This window comes from Procambarus clarkii, chromosome 73 (genome assembly GCF_040958095.1).
Source record: "Procambarus clarkii isolate CNS0578487 chromosome 73, FALCON_Pclarkii_2.0, whole genome shotgun sequence".
Taxonomy (NCBI): domain Eukaryota; kingdom Metazoa; phylum Arthropoda; class Malacostraca; order Decapoda; family Cambaridae; genus Procambarus; species Procambarus clarkii.
Window position 1 is genome coordinate 10,988,517 of NC_091222.1, and position 20,366 is coordinate 11,008,882.

Consider the following 20,366-nt stretch of genomic DNA (forward strand, 5'->3'; position numbering starts at 1 on the left):
CCACACACACACACACACACTGGAGCTGGCCACCACACACACACACACACACTGGAGCTGGCCAGCACACACACACTGGAGCTGGCCAGCACACACACACTGGAGCTGGCCAGCACACACACACTGGAGCTGGCCAGCACACACACACACACACACACACACACACACACACACACACACACACACACACACACACACACTGGAGCTGGCCAGCACACACACACTGGAGCTGGCCAGCACACACACACACTGGAGCTGGCCAGCACATACACACTGGAGCTGGCCAGCACACACACACTGGAGCTGGCCAGCACACACACACTGGAGCTGGCCAGCATACACACACACACACACACACTGGAGCTGGCCAGCACACACACACACACACACTGGAGCTGGCCAACACACACACACACACACACTGGAGCTGGCCAGTACACACACACACACTGGAGCTGGCCAGCACACACACTGGAGCTGGCCAGCACACACACACTGGAGCTGGCCAGCACACACACACTGGAGCTGGCCAGCACACACACACTGGAGCTGGCCAGCACACACACACTGGAGCTGGTCAGCACACACACACACACTGGAGCTGGCCAGCACACACACACACACACACTGGAGCTGGCCACCACACACACACACACACTGGAGCTGGCCACCACACACACACACACACACTGGAGCTGGCCACCACACACACACACACACACACACACTGGAGCTGGCCAGCACACACACACTGGAGCTGGCCAGCACACACACACTGGAGCTGGCCAGCACACACACACTGGAGCTGGCCAGCACACACACACACACACACACACACACACACACACACACACACACACACACACACACTGGAGCTGGCCAGCACACACACACTGGAGCTGGCCAGCACACACACACTGGAGCTGGCCAGCACATACACACTGGAGCTGGCCAGCACACACACACTGGAGCTGGCCAGCACACACACACTGGAGCTGGCCAGCACACACACACACACACACACACACACACACTGGAGCTGGCCAGCACACACACACTGGAGCTGGCCAGCACACACACACACTCAGCAAGCAATTAAACTGTTTGACATCCCCCGAATCATTTCAACAGAATCTTGAAATACTGTATAGTCCAAAGTTAATACTTACACGTATTCATACACTGGTATGAAAGTAACAAAATATTACTGGTTACTTAAGCATGAATGATATTATTGACATTATATTTATAAATGACAGTATTCATATAATTTTTTTACTTAATTAGGACACAATGTATATTAATAATATCCTGTATACACTTGGTCATAACAGTCACTAAACAGTCTATGTTTCTATTGCAATAACGGCAGTATTTCTGTTGGAAATTGATAATTGTTGCATGCAGCATTATTGAGACAGACCATGTTGCGCTGTCACGGAATTTGCTATTTGCTATTTGAAGCCACCAATACGCACAGCGTTTCGGGCAAGATATATATTTATATATCCTCGTCCTCCTCCTCATATATCCTTCTCTCCTATCTCTCATCAACAGATGAGCTTCACAACTTCATGGGGCACAAGCTCAGCTTCTCAGCCATGGTATACTTCCCGTATATGGACTACAAGCTCAGTCGCAGTGACCCAGCCACCACAGTCACGCTCCTTGACTCTCTCAACGTCCGAATGATCTACGACTTTGCCACAAGACTCAACATCAGGTAATAATCTTTTTTTTTATAACTCTCATTTTGATAAGAAACAAAACTTCATCGATTATTTTGGAGATTATTTAGAAAAGTTAAACTGAGTAATGATACACACTAAGATCACACTAACGTGATACATCAAATGAACAAATCCACAAGGGCCGTGACGATGATTGTTCCCTGACGCAGGTTCGAATCCTCGTCACGGCCCTTGTGGATTTGTTCATGAGTAATGATAATTGTTTTAAATTTTCAAACTACATGGTAACAGTCGTAACATAGTTGTGGAATTTTACGGTGCATTTCAATGGAATTGAAATATAGTTGATCTTTCACCATGCCCTTTAATGACATGATTGATATTTTTTCCTGTGAGTTGGTTATTTAATTATATGACGACGTGATCTTAACAGATGATTAGACTTTGTAATTTAGCTCGGCTGTGCTGCTGTATATGTCTGGTACTTGACGGAACAAATGTTGATAAAATCATCCTTAATTGTGGCTCATTCAGTAAATAAGGTTCATCTGCTTTTATTGACACCTTCGCGTCTCCTGCCACTCAAAATGTATTAGTATATTATTTTATTATACAGTATGAGTTAAACAATGATTACAAAGAAGGTAAAAAGTTGATTGGCACAGCAGTCGAGTTTCCTTAAGATCATCGGATGAGAGGCAAGTACCAAAAATGCAGTGATCATTTCCCCTTGTATGGGTACGCTGAGGTTTTGGAACTGGTAGCTGACAGGTCTTGGGTCTCTTGTTGTTTCAACAGGTACAGAATGAAGATCCTGAGAAACCTCTTGGCACTTTCACCCCTCGCACTAAGAATCTCCGAATTAACGGGGACAAATTTGTACATCGGATTAGTTAACTGCCCTTGCGACATTTGGTTGATTCACAATGAGTTACTGGCCAACCTAGATGAAAAAAATATGGAAGTCATTACAGGTGTTAGCCAAGGGTGACACACATGTGTAGTCCCATGCCAGCCGCTTACCATGTTCCAGGCACTGTAATCCCGCCTGGGTGAACTGCAGGATTGGCAGAGTTGCGAGACATTGGGTAACGAGACTCTGCTGGACACCCGGCTATTGTAAGGTTCCTGTTATTATTACCTTAACTATGCCACGAGTGCCAGTGCCGGCCATGCTGACCCGGCCTGTTAGCCTCTTCCTCAGGACAAGTACACCTATAACTGGTGAGGTTAGGAACAGCATGGAGATGAGACAATGGAGGAGCTTGATTTATGAAGCGCATGCATGTTATTGACGTGGAAATTACTAATAGGAAGTCACTCGTAGGGGAAGCTGCCGCCACTGCTGTGCGAGCGATTTTATGCGCTGTTGTCGCAGCATTAAACCATGCTGCAGCTGCTCTGTCAACGATATGGCTGTCTCAGCTGGAATATTTATGTCTTTTACTTTAATATGAGTTGGAGTGCTGGGACTACAAGAGAATCCGCTTAGTTAGGAAATAAAGTTGGGAGAGTTAAGAGGAAATAAAGTAGGAAGAGCTAGGAGTCAGACACTGATACAGAGGTTTAAGGCAGCCGTCGAGTTAGTGAGAATCAAGGGAGGAATCCTGATCATATGTGGCATTCTTCCAAGCAAGGGAGTTGGAAATAAATGGTTGTCGAGGGCACTTGGTATCATTTGCCGACTGGACAAATATTGTAAATCAAATGCTATATCATTCATTGATAACTGGGAGCACTTCTATGGAAGGAATGCCATGTATGCTAAAGATGGGGTTATTTTATCTATGACTAGGGTTGTTGACTTGTTAACATCAGTTCGTTGGAATCTGTTGTTGGAAGGGTTTGTTTGGATTTAAACTGTTAGTAGATAGTGGTATGGGAATAGATTTGGGAAAACAAGCCAATAAAAGCATGTGTTGTCGGGGAAAAAACTACGAGTAAAATGAATAGGTAAGAAGAAGAGCCTCAAAATAGTAATATCCATCAAGGAGTAATACACAAATAGTAGGAGTTTAAGAAACTATTTAAATGTTCTTGTCTGCACAGAAACAATAGATATTATTGTAATAACCGAAACTTAAATAAATATAGAAAACAGGGAACTATTAGCTGAATATCAAATAAACAGATTTAAACTATTTCATACAAATACAAAAATTATACGAGGAAGGGGAGTAAATAGTGTCAAAATGTGGGATCAAAAGTGAGCCACACCACAGGAAGTATTTGCGTACAATTGAGGGAAAAAGATAATACTCAAATAACAGTAGTTACATACAGGCCACCACACTCAGAATGGAAGCAAAGCATGTATGGGATGAAATACCTAGAGCATCTAGGTCAAACAGTATTAGTGTCATGGGTGACTTTAATTTTAGTGGTATAAACTGGCTTAAAGGAACAGTAAAAACGAAGCAAATGATATCTTATAAGTATTTGACAATTGCTTTCTTAAGCAACTCATTAAGAAACCAAAGCTGAAAATATTATTTTATACTTGGAGCTAAATAACAGGAGGCACAAATTAATGACATCGATATAGGGAGTGAACCAGCGAACAGTGATCACAAGGAAATAGGGAGTGAGCTGGGAACAGTGATCACAAGGAAATAGAGAGTGAGCTAGGAAACAGTGATCAGAAGAAAATAGGGAGTGAGCTGGGAACAGTGATCACAAGGAAATAGGGAGTGAGCTGGGAACAGTGATCACAAGGAAATAGGGAGTGAGCTGGGAACAGTGATAACAAGGAAATCTGGAGTGAGCTAGGAAACAGTGATCAGAAGAAAATAGGGAGTGAGCTAAAGAACAGTGATCACAAGGAAATAGGGAGTCAGCTAGGAAACAGTGATCAGAAGAAAATAGGGAGTGAGCTAAGGAACAGTGATCACAAGGAAATAGGGAGTGAGCTAAGAAACAGTGTTGACCAAACCACACACTAGAAAATGAAGGGACGACGACGTTTCGGTCCGCCCTGGACCATTCTCAAGTCGATTGTGCCACAATCGACATGAGAATGGTCCAGGGCGGACCGAAACGTCATCATCCCTTCATTTTCTAGTGTGTGGATTAGTCAAAATATTTCAGCCACGTTATTGTGACTCATCGTCTGCATAGGAAACAGTGATCAGAAGAAAATAGGGAGTGAGCTAAAGAACAATGCTCACATGGAAATATGGAGTGAGCTAGGGAACAGTGATCACATGGAGATAGAGAGTGAGCTAGGGAACAGTGACCACACGGAAATCAGATTTAGTAGAGTGGAACAGTTGTGTAAGAGAGAATTCTGTTAAGGTGCCAGATTTCCGAATAACTGATTTTAATGGGTTAAGAAATTTCTTGGGTAGGGAAGATTGATCAGACCTGAGCATGGGGGATGGGCCGGTCTTGGAGCGAGACATGAACCCAGCGATGGGTGACGTAACAAGGGATTGCGATGTGTATTAAAATTATAACTTATTTTAAAATATTCTAAGCAAAGCCTTCGAACGTAGTATACCATTCATATTGAATAGATCGAATAATAGTGATCCTTAATGGATAACTATACGCCTGAAGAACCATATATTTGAGAAGAAAGTTATGTACAAAAGTATTAAGAATAAAGAAGTCAGTCTAACACAAAAATTTGCCAAACTGGTTAGAAATGTTAAAGGGAAAAGAGGAAACAAAACCAACTATAAAGTTCGTGAAGCAGGGCAAGCAAATACAGGTCCTAATGGTTCGTGAAGCAGGGCAAGAAAATACAGGTCCTAATGGTTCGTGAAGCAGGGCAAGAAAAGACAGGTCCTAATGGTTCGTGAAGCAGGGCAAGCAAAGACAAGTCCTAATGGTTCGTGAAGCAGGGCAAGCTGATGATGATGAAGATTAAGCCATCCAAAAGGTGGCACGGGCATGAATAGCCCGTAAGTGGTGGCCCTTTTGAGCCATTACCAGTATCAAGAGCTGATACTGGAGATCTGTGGAGGTGCGACTGCACCCTGCGTGACCAGGGCAAGCAAAGACAGGTCCTAATGGTTCGTGAAGCAGTGCAAGCAAAGCCAGGTCCTAATGGTTCGTGAAGCAGAGCAAGCAAATACAGGTCCTAATGGTTCGTGAAGCAGGGCATGCAAAGACAGGTCCTAATGGTTCGTGAAGCAGGGCAAGCAAATACAGGTCCTAATGGCTCGTGGAGCAGGGCAAGCAAATACAGGTCCTAATGGTTCATGAAGCAGGGCAAGCAACTACAGGTCCTAATGGTTTGTACAGTTATGCCGAACAAAGATTATGTAAAAGACAGGTCTTAAAACTTGAGACAGGTCGGATAACTGATAGTTACAAAGAATATTTTTAATAATATTTTGTCTGTATTTACTAGAGAAGAACTTAACATTATGCCTTCAGCCAAACACGTTTATATTAGTAAGAGGATAGGTTGACTAGTTTAGTAGTTACCAGGAAGGATGTTATTAAACAAATAGTAAATCTCAAGCCAAACAACAAGTCCCCAGGACCGGACGAAGTGCTTGGCAGGATGCTTAACGAATGCAAAGCGGAGCTTTGTGAGCTAGTGACTAGTTTATTTAATAAACTAGAACGCCTATACCAAAGGATCGCAAAGTTAATCCCGCAAATTAAAACCGTCCATATGAAGGCAGAGAATGAAAAAGTTTAATTTACATTCTTTAGAAAATCGAAGAGTTAGGGGTGACAATCTGTACAAGTGGATGAATGGGCATAACAAGGGTGATATTAGTAAGTTATTAAATATATAAACACATATCAACACACGAAACAATGGGTATATATACTGGATAAGCTTAGATTTAGGAAAGTCCTGGGTGAATACTGGTTTGGTAGCAGTGCTATGGATTAGTAGAACAAATTACCGGTAACATAATTGGTGAAGGATCCCTTGATTGTTTCAAGCATAGGGAGACATAAATTTTAATGAGTTTGGGTGAATATAAATAGGATCTGCCATGTATGAGCCAATAGGCCTTCTACAGTTTCCTTGATTAAAATGTTGTTTTGTATAAAATTTGGGTCGTTTACTCCTATCATGTTGTATAGCCACTGGACTGTGCAACGCACCTTGAGGCGCCCGATGGGTGGAGTGCAACACCCCCAGGGTGTCCATAGGTATAGCATAGCATACACTATATTCAAAATACCCGCGGCTACACGGGGTTCACGTCAGCTTCCTCAGGACTCTCGTATACAAACGGCTTTATTTTTTTAAATCGTGGGCAAAATTCTCGGGTGTGAGAGCCTTAGTACTGATTGAGCAACCAAGGCTGGTGCATGCTTGTGACCACAGCATCGCCTAAATATGTAAAAAATAGTATTTACAGAAGATGATAGTTTTACAGAAGAGCCTGACTGTAATAAAGACTTTGTACAATGTTCACATATCAGTGAATCAATGCTGTTCAAGATTGTTAGTTCACAGCACTAACCACAGCACTGCCATTATTTCGTCCCTCTAAGATTCTTCAAACGACTTTTCATGTTCCTTTACAAAATAAACTTGTGGAAAATTATTTATTTACAGGATTTAGTGACCAAGATTCTGATAATGTGGTGAGAATTAGCGATGTGTGCAGTATGATGGGAGGAGTAATCTTGGTGACGGAGGAAGGGTCAAGGTAGCGTCATCTGCTTGCTGGTGTGTAGCAACATGTTATCGTCTGGAATCACCTTACCAGCTTAGTGGTTCGCTATGGTGAACACAAATGTAAATAATTTTATATAACGTGTGTATAGAGTGTAATAACAGCAAAAAGATATATGTTGGGAGAAGCTATTCTGGCGAGAGAGGTGTAGTGCGTGAGTGAGGCTGTCGTCCACTGGCTGTGTGACTTGTCATTCAGTCTTTTGTTGCCACTATGTTGTTTGGACACCAAACCAGCTTAGTTGTATAGATATGGTGAGCAAAACATGTGGATAAATTTATTTTACGAGTGTGTGTCACAAACAGTATTGTGGAAGGAGGCATGTTGGAGAGTTAGGTGTTGAAGGAGTGAGGGAGGGCTGGCTGGGTGTGGCAGCCCACTCTTGCTGTTTTGGGCTCACCATACCAACTTAGTGGTTCGTTATTATGAACATATATGTAGATAGGTATATACAATGTGTGTACATATTGTGTAATAACAACAAAAACACTGTTTGATTGATCGTAGAATATAAGATATATATATATATATATATATATATATATATATATATATATATATATATATATATATATATATATATATATATATATATATATATATATATATATATATATATATATATATATATATATGTCGTACCTAGTAGCCAGAACTCACTTCTCAGCCTACTATGCATGGCCCGATTTGCCTAATAAGCCTAGTTTCAATGAATTAATGTTTTTTCGACAACCTAACCTACCTAACCTAACCTAACCTAACGTTTTCGGCTACCTAACCTAACCTATAAAGATAGGTTAGGTTAGGTAGGGTTAGTTAGGTTCGGTCATATATCTACGTTAATTTTAACTCCAATAAAAAAAAATTGACCTCATACATAATGAAATGGGTTGCTTTATCATTTCATAAGAAAAAAAATAGAGAAAATATATTAATTCAGTAAAACTTGGCTTATTAGGCAAATCGGGCCTCGCATAGTAGGCTGAGAAGTGAGTTCTGGCTACTAGGTACGACATTATATATATATATATATATATATATATATATATATATATATATATATATATATATAATGTCATGTATATGAGCCCCCATAATTTTGAGCATAGCCATGTTCCACACATTGAACTATATAAATTCAAAAAAATTACACACTTTTGAATAATATTACAGCAAAAACCAGGGAAGAAACGAATGAGAAACATCAAAATAATTGTGAAACATTATATTCGCGTCAACTGCCGCTCCACGGAATGGCGGGTCCCAGTGACCCAGAGCACTCCATCGCTCAGCCCCCATTATTTCCTCAACTTCCCAGGTCACAGCTAATGTCACAAAAAATAATTTTTTTTAGTTTCCCATAATAAGAGAGTGCATTTTACTAATGTAAGAAGAGAAACTAAATTTTTGGAAAGAATTTATTTTAGGGGCACCACGGGGGTGTCGTTTTTAATACAGCGCAGTGCAATGGTTAGTAACCGTGAAGGATGTTCTTCACCATAATGTCAGATGCTGAAGAGGAGGATAGGAAGGCCTGTAGAGCGATGCAGGTACACCTGAGAGGGTGTACTAGGACAACCCGTTCTCGCAAATTTAATAAGTCATTATTGACTTATTAAATATGTGCATAGGTGATATACTAAACATAATAGATACCCTTAAAAAGATTCATAGAAAACACCGACCTTACCTAACCTTGTTAGTATCTTAAGATAAGCATCTTATTGCTTCGTAATTACAATTATTACTTAACCTATAATAGGTATAGGTAAAGTAATAATTGTAATTACGAAGCAATAAGATGCTTATCTTAAGATACTAACAAGGTTAGGTAAGGTCGGTGTTTTCTATGAATCTTTTTAAGGGTATCTATTATGTTTAGTATATCACCTATGCACGTAGTTAATAAGTCAATATTGACTTTACGAATTTGCGAGAACGGGTTGACTAGGAAGATCTGTAGAGGGTGTTCTTGATGTAAGAGGATGGGCACTATCAGGGGCATGTGTCAAGCCATTACGACAATATAGCACTTGGAAGGGATCAGAAAAAGGATTTGGGATTGGATGGGGAGGGGGGAGAAATGGTGTCCAATTACTTGGAGGATCGGGACTGAACGCCGACCTGCATGAAGCAAGATCGTTGCTCTAGCATTCACCCCAAGTGGATGGGCTTGATGAAGCGTTTGTATTTAATGTTAAAAATCGAGTGTCGTACTTTGCCAGTTATGGAGATGGGCCGTTATTTATTGCCAAAGGTTTCTCTGTAAGGAAAGGTCAGGTTCCTTATGGTGTTAGAAATGGAGAATATGAGCTTGCCCCCTCAAGGATGCTGGCGAGATGGAAGAACACAAAACTGATTGGTAGATCGTAGAATATATGCTGAATATAAACCATGAAGTAGTCTGTCGTTCCTGCTGTAAACATTTTAAATCCCTTCACTGTTCTGGAGAATGAGTCCTGCAGGGAGATGACTGCTCAGTCTACAGGTTGGTCAACGTAAGGATAGAATCGAGATTTAGTGGTAGACGATTCCCAGGTGAGGTATTTGGACAGAACTTGTGCTGAAGATGTAAAAACAAGTTAATAGTTTGCATTTGGGAGCAGTGTTGGAAATAATTTTACTCATTTTATTTTAAATAGATTTTAACCTTAAATAATAAATTAAATTTTTATGAGGATTAGTCCTCTGTTTAAATCTATATAATTAATTATTTAATTTCACATTTAAGCACTAATTAATTAATTATAAATTACTATTCATATTTAATCAACAATGTCAAATTAAATGAGGACTTGTCTTTTGTTACAATTGTAGATCTGCACGGGAGCGTATTGTAGCTGATGCAATACTCTCTTTAAAATTTCCTGTTACTATTCACTGAAAGATGATTGAGGGACTGTAATTGTTTCCTTAAAACCCCTTATTAAATAAGTGTGTGGAGATTGAAATTAATACTTAATAGGCAAGTAGAGTTAATAACAATAATTCGGCTTCTCAATTCATAAGAATTTAGCAACCACTCCTAATTTATCATTAACCTTCACACTGTTAATTGTGACACACAAATTGACTTAATAGTCAGTGTGAAGGTTAATAATAATAATAATAATAATAATAATAATAATAATAATAATAAGTGGAGAGATGTAGGAGGGAGGAGGTCCGTCAGTATGTAAGCAAGTAATTATCAAAACAAGGCACCAAACCGGGAAGGCTATGTAGCACCATCAAATGTGCGGAATAATCAGAGGGCGCTAAATATCACCAAGGATGCCAATACGAAAACAAAAACGAATAAGGCGAACGATATCAAAAGTATCCGAGTCACCAAGAATTCTATTGAGGGACAGGCGACCGCGAGGGGCGGTCGGAAAACAAGACACACGCTCATTCTGGAAGTCAGGACATTCAAGAAGGACATGCACCCCCGTAAGAGAGACAATGCAATTAAGACAATAAGGAGCAGGACGGCGCTCCATCAAGTGACCATGGGTTAAGCGAGTATGACCAATACACAACCTCGCCAGAGCTGTTTCCCATCGCTGGTTACGGTGGTACGAGGACGGCCACGAGGAAACAACATTTAAGAGTACGTAGTTTGTTACCAGTAGCAGTCGACCAAGAAGCCTGCCAACGGGTAAGGATGGAGGAATGGATAACCGGGTAAAAGTCGGAATATGTAATACCTTTCCGAGAGATGGGACTTGAGCGGAAGGCTTCCTTGGCGGCAGAATCCGCACGCTCATTTAAAGACACACCAATATGGCTGGGAACCCAACAAAACTCAACCGACTTAAATTTACTGTGAACAAGAAACAGCCAATGCTGGATCTCGACAACTACTGGATGAACCGGATTAAAGGACCCGAGAGCCATGAGGGCACTACAAGAGTCAACAACAACTACAAAGGAAGACTGACAACGAGAAAGCAGGAGATGAAGAGCATAGAGAATAGCATAAAGCTCCGCTGTAAAGATGCTAGTCTCCGGAGGTAAGCGACACATATAAGTGGGATCAGGAAAAACAACAGAGTAGCCAACACCATCCGCAGACTTAGACTCATCGGTGAAGACAGAAACGGAGCGGGAGTGAGAAGAAAAGTGCTCAAGGAAAAGGCGTTTTAGAACCGTAGGAGGGGTAAAAGCTTTAGTGACACGGGTGTGGGATATCTGGGACTTGATTTAATTTATTTAATTATTAAATTAATGAAAACAATTACGAAGGACCACCCACTATTAAGAAAAGAGGGAAACTAATAAAAAGTGATCATTAGAAACACAAAGAAGAACCAGTGTCTATGGATAAATATTATGAAGCATAATCACTAAAATAATTAATGGACTGTATAGTTAATTAACTTAAATCAAAGCCTCAAACACCTACATTGGGGGGTATTGCTAGAACTTCATATACGTCTAGGAACTAGTGTGGTTTGTGCACCAGTTCATTGTGTAATAACTAATATTATGACCAAATTATTAAAGAATCTATAGAAGATTATCACCAGAAATTATAAAGATTATTAGTATTAGAAATTAATCATCCAAATAAACACAGATTATCTCCAGTGCACATGACGAGCATCCGATTAGATAGAATGATGTATAAATAATCAATTTTAGAGTAAATAAATGAGTACAAAAAAGTCTTAGGTTTAAGACGATTTCTATGACATCATTCACGCCTCATCCTCGTGATCTCCGGAATTCCTCGTAGAAACACTTAGAGGTGAATAACACGAAGTTAGGTAACAGCTCGTTGACTCCTCACATGCGAGCTGTAATTTAAGGGATATTACGTAGCATTGAACTAGGCCACTTAAATCTCTATATTCATGAAATGTAAAATAAATTTGGTGTGGTACTAAGTTGGATTTGTTGCGGTCACTCAATATAACGACAAGCTGCACCGACATATACAATCTCTAATGATGCATCAAAAAAGAACTATATACTTATCTAAGGGTACAAATTATGTTGAAGCTTGCCGGTATCGCGTCCCAAGCTCAAACTTCCACAATGTCGTACACGTGGTTGATAGCTTGGCTTGAATATCGACGCGTTATTAGTTGGCCGATCACTGCAGATCACGTAGAACAATAATAACTTATTCTGTGTCGAGTACCAGTGTAATTCTTGCTGATAATCTCAACGTCACGTGTCTCAGACTCTGACGCCACGACCTTGATGCTCAATTCCGCAACACGAGACCTCCACGCCACACACAATGGCGTCTCGATACACAGTGGCCTCTCCCCCAACCGCGCCCCGCATTCGCCACAGAAATTATTTATCACGAATAATAATATTTCGCGTAATTGTGGCTGAAAGACTTTAATAAAGACTGGGTTGTAATTCTGGGGATTTAAATATTATTACTTTCTCGTCTTATGGTAGTAAACAAGAAATGGAGAAGATTTAAGTTTCTCCATGGCATTCACGCGTGACGGTAAAATTATTACTTGATAACAATTGTAACTAAAACTCTCGATTAGAGTTATTTGGGAGTTAGGTTATCCATAAATAACTATCACATGGAATACTGATGATTTTAGAGAATCACATTCAATTCTCTAACACACTGGATATAAAGGTGTTTAACTAGGTATAATCTGACGCAATACTGGTGCTTGGTTTCGTAAGAATTCCAGTGTCCATATGCAGATATAATAGTTTGTTCATGTGAACATTACTGTTAGTAAGTTTTAGTAACTACAGTAATTAGTATATTTTAATACTAATTTATTATAATACAATAGTATTGTATTAGTATTGGAAATTTCCAACAACAGGGCAAGGATGTACAAAACTGCAGAAGGGGGACTCTCCACGGGGGCAAAGATGGAACAACACGAGGAGAAACATTAGAAACACGAATGGAAAGAGAATCCTGTAAGCGAGATAACCGGACAGAAAGAGGGAGGTGGTGAAGAGGAACAGGAACCGCAAGAAAAGTAAAAGTTAAAGCACGACAGAGGCGAGAGGAAGGATGTTGTAAGGACCATCGAGCTTAGACAGGACGAGAGAGGAATGTAAAGCAAGGAGAGTGCGCCTATGCGCTCCCCAAGAAGTATGGGACAATACCCGAAGGAGGGTAAGGGCCTTAGAGCACTCAACACGGAGGTAAGAGATATGGGGAGACCAAGACAAACGAGTGTCAAGGAATAACCCCAAAAGCTTCGCGGAATCTTTGTATTCAAGGGGATGACCATAAAGTGACAAAGAGGGACGAAGAACGACCCGTTTCCGAGTAAAAGACATGGCACAAGTCTTAGAAGTAGAGAACTTGTAGCCATGATCGGTTGCCCAAGACGATACGGCATCAATTGCAAGTTGAAGCCGGCGCTGAAGGAGAGGCGAATCATCTCCCTGACAGCAAAGGGTAAGATCATCGACATATTGAGCGGAGAAGACACCTGAAGGAAGAGAGGAAAGAAGACCATTGAGGGCAACCAGAAAAAGTAGTGCTCAGAACACTACCCTGTGGCACACCTTCGTACTGCTGAAAAGAGGCAGAGAGAGTGGTACCAAGGCGCACCCGAAAGGAACGACGAGAGAGGAAGCTGCAGAGAAAGAGGGAGATGACCACGAAGGCCAAAAGAATGAAGCTGGGATAGAATATGATATCGCCAAGTGGTGTCGTAAGCCTTTTCCAGGTCAAAAAGGACGGCAACAACGGAGATCCTCGCAGCAAAAGCAGTACGAATATAGACCTCCAAGTTCACCAGGACATCTGTCGTGCTGCGGCACTTGCGGAAACCAAATTGAGAAGGGGAGAGGAGGTGATGGTCCAGGAACCACATCAGACGAACGTTAACCATACGTTCAAAGAGTTTGCAGACAACTTGTGAGGGCAATAGGGCTAAAGTCTTTAGGGGAAGTTCCCAGAGACCCTGGTTTGCGAACAGGGAGGACAACGGCATCGAGCCAGTCCTCAGGGACTGACGACGACTCCCAGATCCGATTATACAGACTCAGTAAATACTAAGACGTGCACGGAGGGAGATGGCGAAGCATCTCATAATGAATACCATCAGAGCCCGCCGCCGTAGAACCGCAGAGGGCCAGGGCAGAACGAAGTTCAGAGAGAGAGAGAAGGGATCGTTATAGGAAAGTCGAAGACGAGTGCAGAAATCTTAAGGACGAGACTCAAGGGCAGGTTTACGAAGAAGGAAAGATTGGGGAAGATGAAGACCAGAGCTAACAGAAGAAAAGTGGGAACCCAGTTCAGTAGCAACCTGCAACGGGTCCGCCACAAGAGTACCACAGAGGTGAAGGACTGGTGAAACATCGGGAACGAACTTACTCGCTATCTTGCGGATACGCTTCCAGATCTGTGGCAGGGGAGTTTCGGACGTAATTGTGGAGACATAAGATGGCCAACATTCACGTTTAGCCATACAGATGGGCCTACGGGCCACCGCACTCACTTTCCAAAAGAAAAGAAAACAATCGGCCGTCTGCCGACGGTGGTGCCTCTTCCAGGCTGCACACTTACAGCGGACAGCCCGAGCACAGTCTGCATTCCACCAGAAAACGCACTTCCACGGACCCCGAGAGGAAGAGCGAGGAATAGAGCGGAGGGCAGCATCGAAGACAGTGTCATGAAAAAGGAAGAGAGCGCGAGGGAGAGGTCAGAGAGAGCAGCACTGAGGGTAAATAGGTTCCAGTCCGCTTTAGCAAACTGCCACCTAGGGAAGGAGAGGAAAGGACGAAAAGAGAAAAAGGAAACAGGGATGGGGAAATGGTCACTGCCATGGAGGTCATCAAGAACCTGCCACGTGAAATCTAAGTAAAGAGAAGAAGAGCAAAGAGAATGATCAAGACCGGAAAGGGTGCAAGTCCAAGAGTCCAAATGAGTGGGCTCACCAGAATTCAGAAGAGACAGGGAAGAAGAGAGGATAAACGGCTCAAGAAGGCGACCTCGGGTATTCGTCAGAACATCACCCCAAAGAGAATGACGACAATTGAAATCACCCAGCAGGAGCACAGGCTCCGGCAAGGAGTTCAGGAGGTGTTTCAGATCAGGAAGAGAAAGCGGGACACTCGGGGGGAGATAAATGGAACAAACTGTGTACCATTTCCCCACAAAGATACGAGCAGCAGAACATTGGAGAGGCAAAGGAAAAAGCAAGGGGACAAAGGGAACATCAGAGCGACTCAAGAGAGCAGAAGAATTAGGAGCCCCAGCAACAGCAGGGGGGGGGGGAAAAGAGAAAGGAATATTCACAAAAACGACCAGGACAAACACTAAGCATCGGCTCCTGGAGACAGACACAAAGGGGCGAAAACCGCGAAATCAGAAGTTGGAGTTCGAGGAAATTGGCGTAATAACCTCGAACGTTCCATTGAAGAATAGACATCGACGAGAAGAGAAAGGACAACAACAGAGAAGAAGGAAGAAACAAAGTCGAAAGAGCAACATAGCACGTTAAAGAATATCAGGGTCGGGATCAGGGTCAGCAAAGTCAGAGTTAGGGGGCATGGGTAAACTGAGCAAAGAGGGAAGGAAGCGGGAGAACAGACCAGAGGTGGGCGGGCGGGGTCCAGAGGAGGAGGAGACAATGAAGAGGAGCAGTCAAGGACAGCAGCAGGAAGAGGGGGAGTAGAAAGAGGGGAGCGCACTTCAGCAAGGGCAGCAACTGAGAGGGAAGCGGGGGCCAAAGAAACCTCCATAGCAGGAACAGGGGGCACAACCACCGAAATGGGAGGGGAAGGAGCGATAGAATAGAGGCAGAAGTAGGGGCCGAGGAAGAAGGCGAAACCTTCTTACCCGCCGGGGAGGAGGAAAGAGAGGAGCCAGGCTTACTCTTCTGACTTAAAAAGACAGGTGTCCCAGCAACTACGTACAGGGCAACAGATTCTAGCGTCTCAACAGGAGAAGCTGAACAAGAGCACACACGACGGCCGTTTGGAGAGCGATGGACATCAGCCCGCACCGACAGGCGGTGGGGAGAGTCAAGAGACGGAGGGGAAAGGATGGGAAGGAGGAACGGAGGGAGACGAGGAAGAAGACACAGGAGACAAGACAGACCGGGTAGAAAGGAGGGGAACCCCAGACAGAGGACCAGGAGGTGGATCCTTCGGGACAGAACTCAAAGGAACAAAGGAGGGGGCAGTGGGTGTATAAGGGTCCAAGGCCCGGAAACGGTTGCGAGTCTGAAGAAGGTGGGAAGGATGAGGCGAGGAAGAGCGCAACATGCGAGCATAAGAGATATTTGCAAAAGGCGGGAGCCAGCGAAAATGGTGCCTCGCCTCAGGAAAAGATAAACGCTCCCGGTGCTTTAAGTTGAGGACGGATGCCTCAAGCTTGTAATGGACACACGCACGGGAGAAGGTAGGATGGGCCTCACCGCAGTTGAGGCAACGAGCCCGGGGAGAAGTGCACTCCGACTTAGAGTGACCTTCGCCACCACACAAAGGACAGAGAGACACAGTCCCAGAGCAGCGGAGGGCACCATGCCCAAACCTCCAGCACCTGTTACAGAGCCTAGGATAAGGAATGTACTCCTGGACCGAGCACCTGGCACCAGCAAGAATGACAGAGGGTGGAAGGGTCCTACCATCAAAGGTAATCTTCACAACCCGAAGGGGTTGACGGCGACTACCACGAGGGGGACGAGTAAACGTGTCCACCTGGAGAATAGAATGGCCCTGGGCATCAGGGATATGTCGAATATCGTCGTGGCAATCTCTTAGATCCCGAACACTGGTCGCAACATGGGGCAGGAGGAAAATAGTGCCAACACTGGCGTTCAACTGAACGTTCTTCGAGACCCGAACAGGGGTCTCGCCAAGGAAGGATAAGGCAGCCAAGCGGGAAGCTGCATCCTGAAAAGGAGCAGCAACGACACGTGTACAGAGACGAGTGGGGTTGAAAGTAACAGAGGCATCCACGGAATCAACAAGATGTCGATGAAGGGAGAAATCGTCAGGAGGCGCAGAATCAAGAGGGAGGAGATCAAAATATTTGGCCCACGAAGCGGGACCAAACAAAGCTTGATTGATATCAGAATGGGAAGGAATCGAGCGAGGGCGGCCGTGACGAAGACGGCGGTGAGAACCCCCAGAGAGAGAAGGGTAAAAAGGCGCAGTAGTTACAACTAGAGAAGGAGCCGCGCCAGGGGACGAGGTAGTCACCACTGGGGGCTTGGGGCTCGACCCAACCACAGAGGAGGGAGGGGAGCCGAGGGGAGGAGTCAGAGAGGCCAATGGAGGAGCAAGGTCGGGGCCCAATGCAGCGGAGGCTACAGAGCCTGGTCTTCCAACATGGACCGACTTAGGGGCTTGGTCGCCCACCCCACGAGCCTGAAAAGGTAAAGGAGAAACAGTCGAAACAGTAGATATCATCGCTACGAAAAAGAAACATTCATTCACGAATGTGCCCCCACACCCACCATGGAGCCATAATTAGAGGCAGGACACCCAACAAGAAGCTATCGCCGATCATGCCGGGGCCTCCTAGGGGTGCGTCGTGAGTATACGCTCCACAAACGCCACCTTAAGAACCGACAATCCGTCGAGATCGGGTTCAGTGACGAAGGGGGATTGACAATAAAAGGTTCCCCTCGCTCTCGACGTTGGGTACTACAGTTCTACGGGTGCAAGAGTATGCCTCCTCAAGCACCCGGGCGTCAAAATAAAAGAAGGCCAAAGGAATAACCAAAACAAGCAAAAGGTCGGCAGGAAACGGCAAGCAGACAGGAGAAGAGGGGGGAGAAAAACGAAACAGAAGGAAAAGGAAAAGGTGCTCAGCACAATTGGAGAGGACGGTAGCAGGAGCACAAGGGTACAAAAGAACAGAGGACTGTCCCAAGGAGCATCACATTCCGTCAGCCGCGCACTGAGCCCCCCCTCACGGCATCAACGAGCTGAGCGGGGAGGGGGGCCGTCAGTATGTAGAGTTCCCAAACACATTGGCTACGTTGACGAGCAACACTCCTGCAGTAGTTGTCCAATGGCTATATAGTCTTGTTCAGTGCAACAACACTGTTTCCGTCTCAAAACTGTTAAGTATTCCGACCCCATTACATAAGATTTGGCCATTTTTTTGAGTATATAGGCTGTAGGAAGGGAGGTGGTTAGGCTGCAGGAAGACCCCATAACCAACGTAAGAAATTAATCCCTTAATTGCAAATTAAAATTAACTACTGATAAATTTGGGCTTATTAATTACATAACATATATGTGATTTCCCATTTTTAATAAAGAACTTACCAGCAGGAAAGGAGTCAGCACCATTATAAGTTCAGCCGAAGCCTAGTCTCATTTGAGTCTAATTATTAAATAAAACAGGATTTAAATAAAACACTAGAAATCTTAAATTAATTAACCTAAACAATTGAATTAAACTCCATCCACTGTGGGGTTAAACAGAACCAATATACAGAAACTATTTCGTCAGATATAATTAAAAAAAATAATAAATTTTTTTCGTTAATACAGGCAAAGAAACTTAAACCAAAATTTAAGCAGAGTAAGCTTGGACTGTCGAGGCATCAAGTATATCAAAGTCAAACAGTGTTACCAGAGACTATATTTAGTTGTAGCAGGGTACGGTGAAACAAGTTTTTTTCAGAATTACCAGATTATTTGCGATTACAAGAAAATTATTCAAGAACTTAATCATGTCACCTCCTTGCAAGTTGACGATGCTTTTCTAACAGTACGACAACATCAACGCTTTCTGTCTTCTCTTCCCAACGATCAATGTAATATCCCATTTCCTATTGCATTTGACACTGCTCACCTCTCCTCTTCCCATCACTCCTCCACACAACACAACAAACTTCAACGCCCGATTTCCAATAGTTCTTGGGCTAAATACTCTCTCTGACTGTGTTAACAACCTTTCATCATCCCCTCTTTCTAAGCACCAGCAAAAACTTCTTGAACTTGGTCTTTCTTATGCTACTTCCCCCTGGCCCGTGCTGTAGCATTGACCCCATTAGTTCCTTTTACAAGTTTGTCAATTCTAACTCTAGTACTCTTTCGGACCTGTCTGCCTTTAGAGGGGCGCTTATCCCCGTTCTTGACAGCTTGTTTTCTAAAAATCATCACCTTTCTCGTCGCTTCCAGCTTGCCCCTGCCTCCCTGAAATCTAGCAACTCTATTCTTATCCATCCTTCCGACAAAGGCAATTCGGTGGTTGTTCTTGACCGCGAGGACTACCTCCAGAAAGCAGATGTCTTGCTCTGACTCCCGCACATATGCCCCTTTGACATCTAACCCCTTTGGATCGCCTTAAAACTTCCTTTAACCGCAAACTAAGACAGCTCTCTAGTCTTTGTCCTCCTGACTTCCATCTCGTTAAACGTTTCCATGTCATCTGCCCTTCTCTTCCTTATTTCTATGGTCTACTCATAAAACTCATAAGTTTACTTGGTGCTACTTGGAACTTGTTTCGAGTAGCTGAATCTATAACAACAACACCCCCTCATCAAGTTACAGCCCCGCTCCCTTGCCAGGTAAGTCCACTATGGGCTCACAATAGCCTTTGCTACTTGGAACTTTTTGTTCCTAGTAGCTGAATCTTAAACAACAACATCTCCTCACCATAATCAACTTGCGAATGGTCCAGAACGGACTGAAACGTCGTCGTCCCTTCACTTTCTAGTGTGTGGTTTGGTCAACTTATTTCAGCCACGTTATTGGGACTCCTCGTCTGCAGATGATTACTTGCTTAAACAGTACAAACTAACCTTGCCTAAACATTTAGGCTTAAACAAACATAAAATATTGAAATTAGGAGTGAGCAATGAAGTAGTAATCACAAGAAAATCAGATAATTTATCATTAATTATCGGATTTTCTTGTAATAACTGTTTCATAGCTCACTCCTTATTTCAATATTATATTCAAGTTTTTGTGGGAAGGATCGATTGGGCAGACAAAAACACAGGTGGACCGTCACTGTCATGACAGAAACATTGCAGTGTGTGACGTGACAATAAATGGCAATGGAAATTTTAATAATTATTTTTTAAAGTGTCCCTAGTAAAGCACAGGATTGTGGTAT

At 43.3% G+C, this 20,366-nt stretch overlaps 1 protein-coding gene across 1 annotated transcript in view; it reads left to right on the plus strand.

Moving 5' to 3' along the window:
* Positions 1–1,568: 1,568 nt before the first annotated feature.
* Positions 1,569–20,366, plus strand: part of LOC123774152 (uncharacterized) — a 44,316-nt gene continuing 25,518 nt past the window's right edge. The window contains exon 1 of the mRNA XM_069312770.1: positions 1,569–1,723. Coding sequence (XP_069168871.1) covers positions 1,575–1,723 — 149 coding nt within the window. The 5' untranslated portion in view covers positions 1,569–1,574. The remainder of the gene's footprint in view (positions 1,724–20,366) is intronic.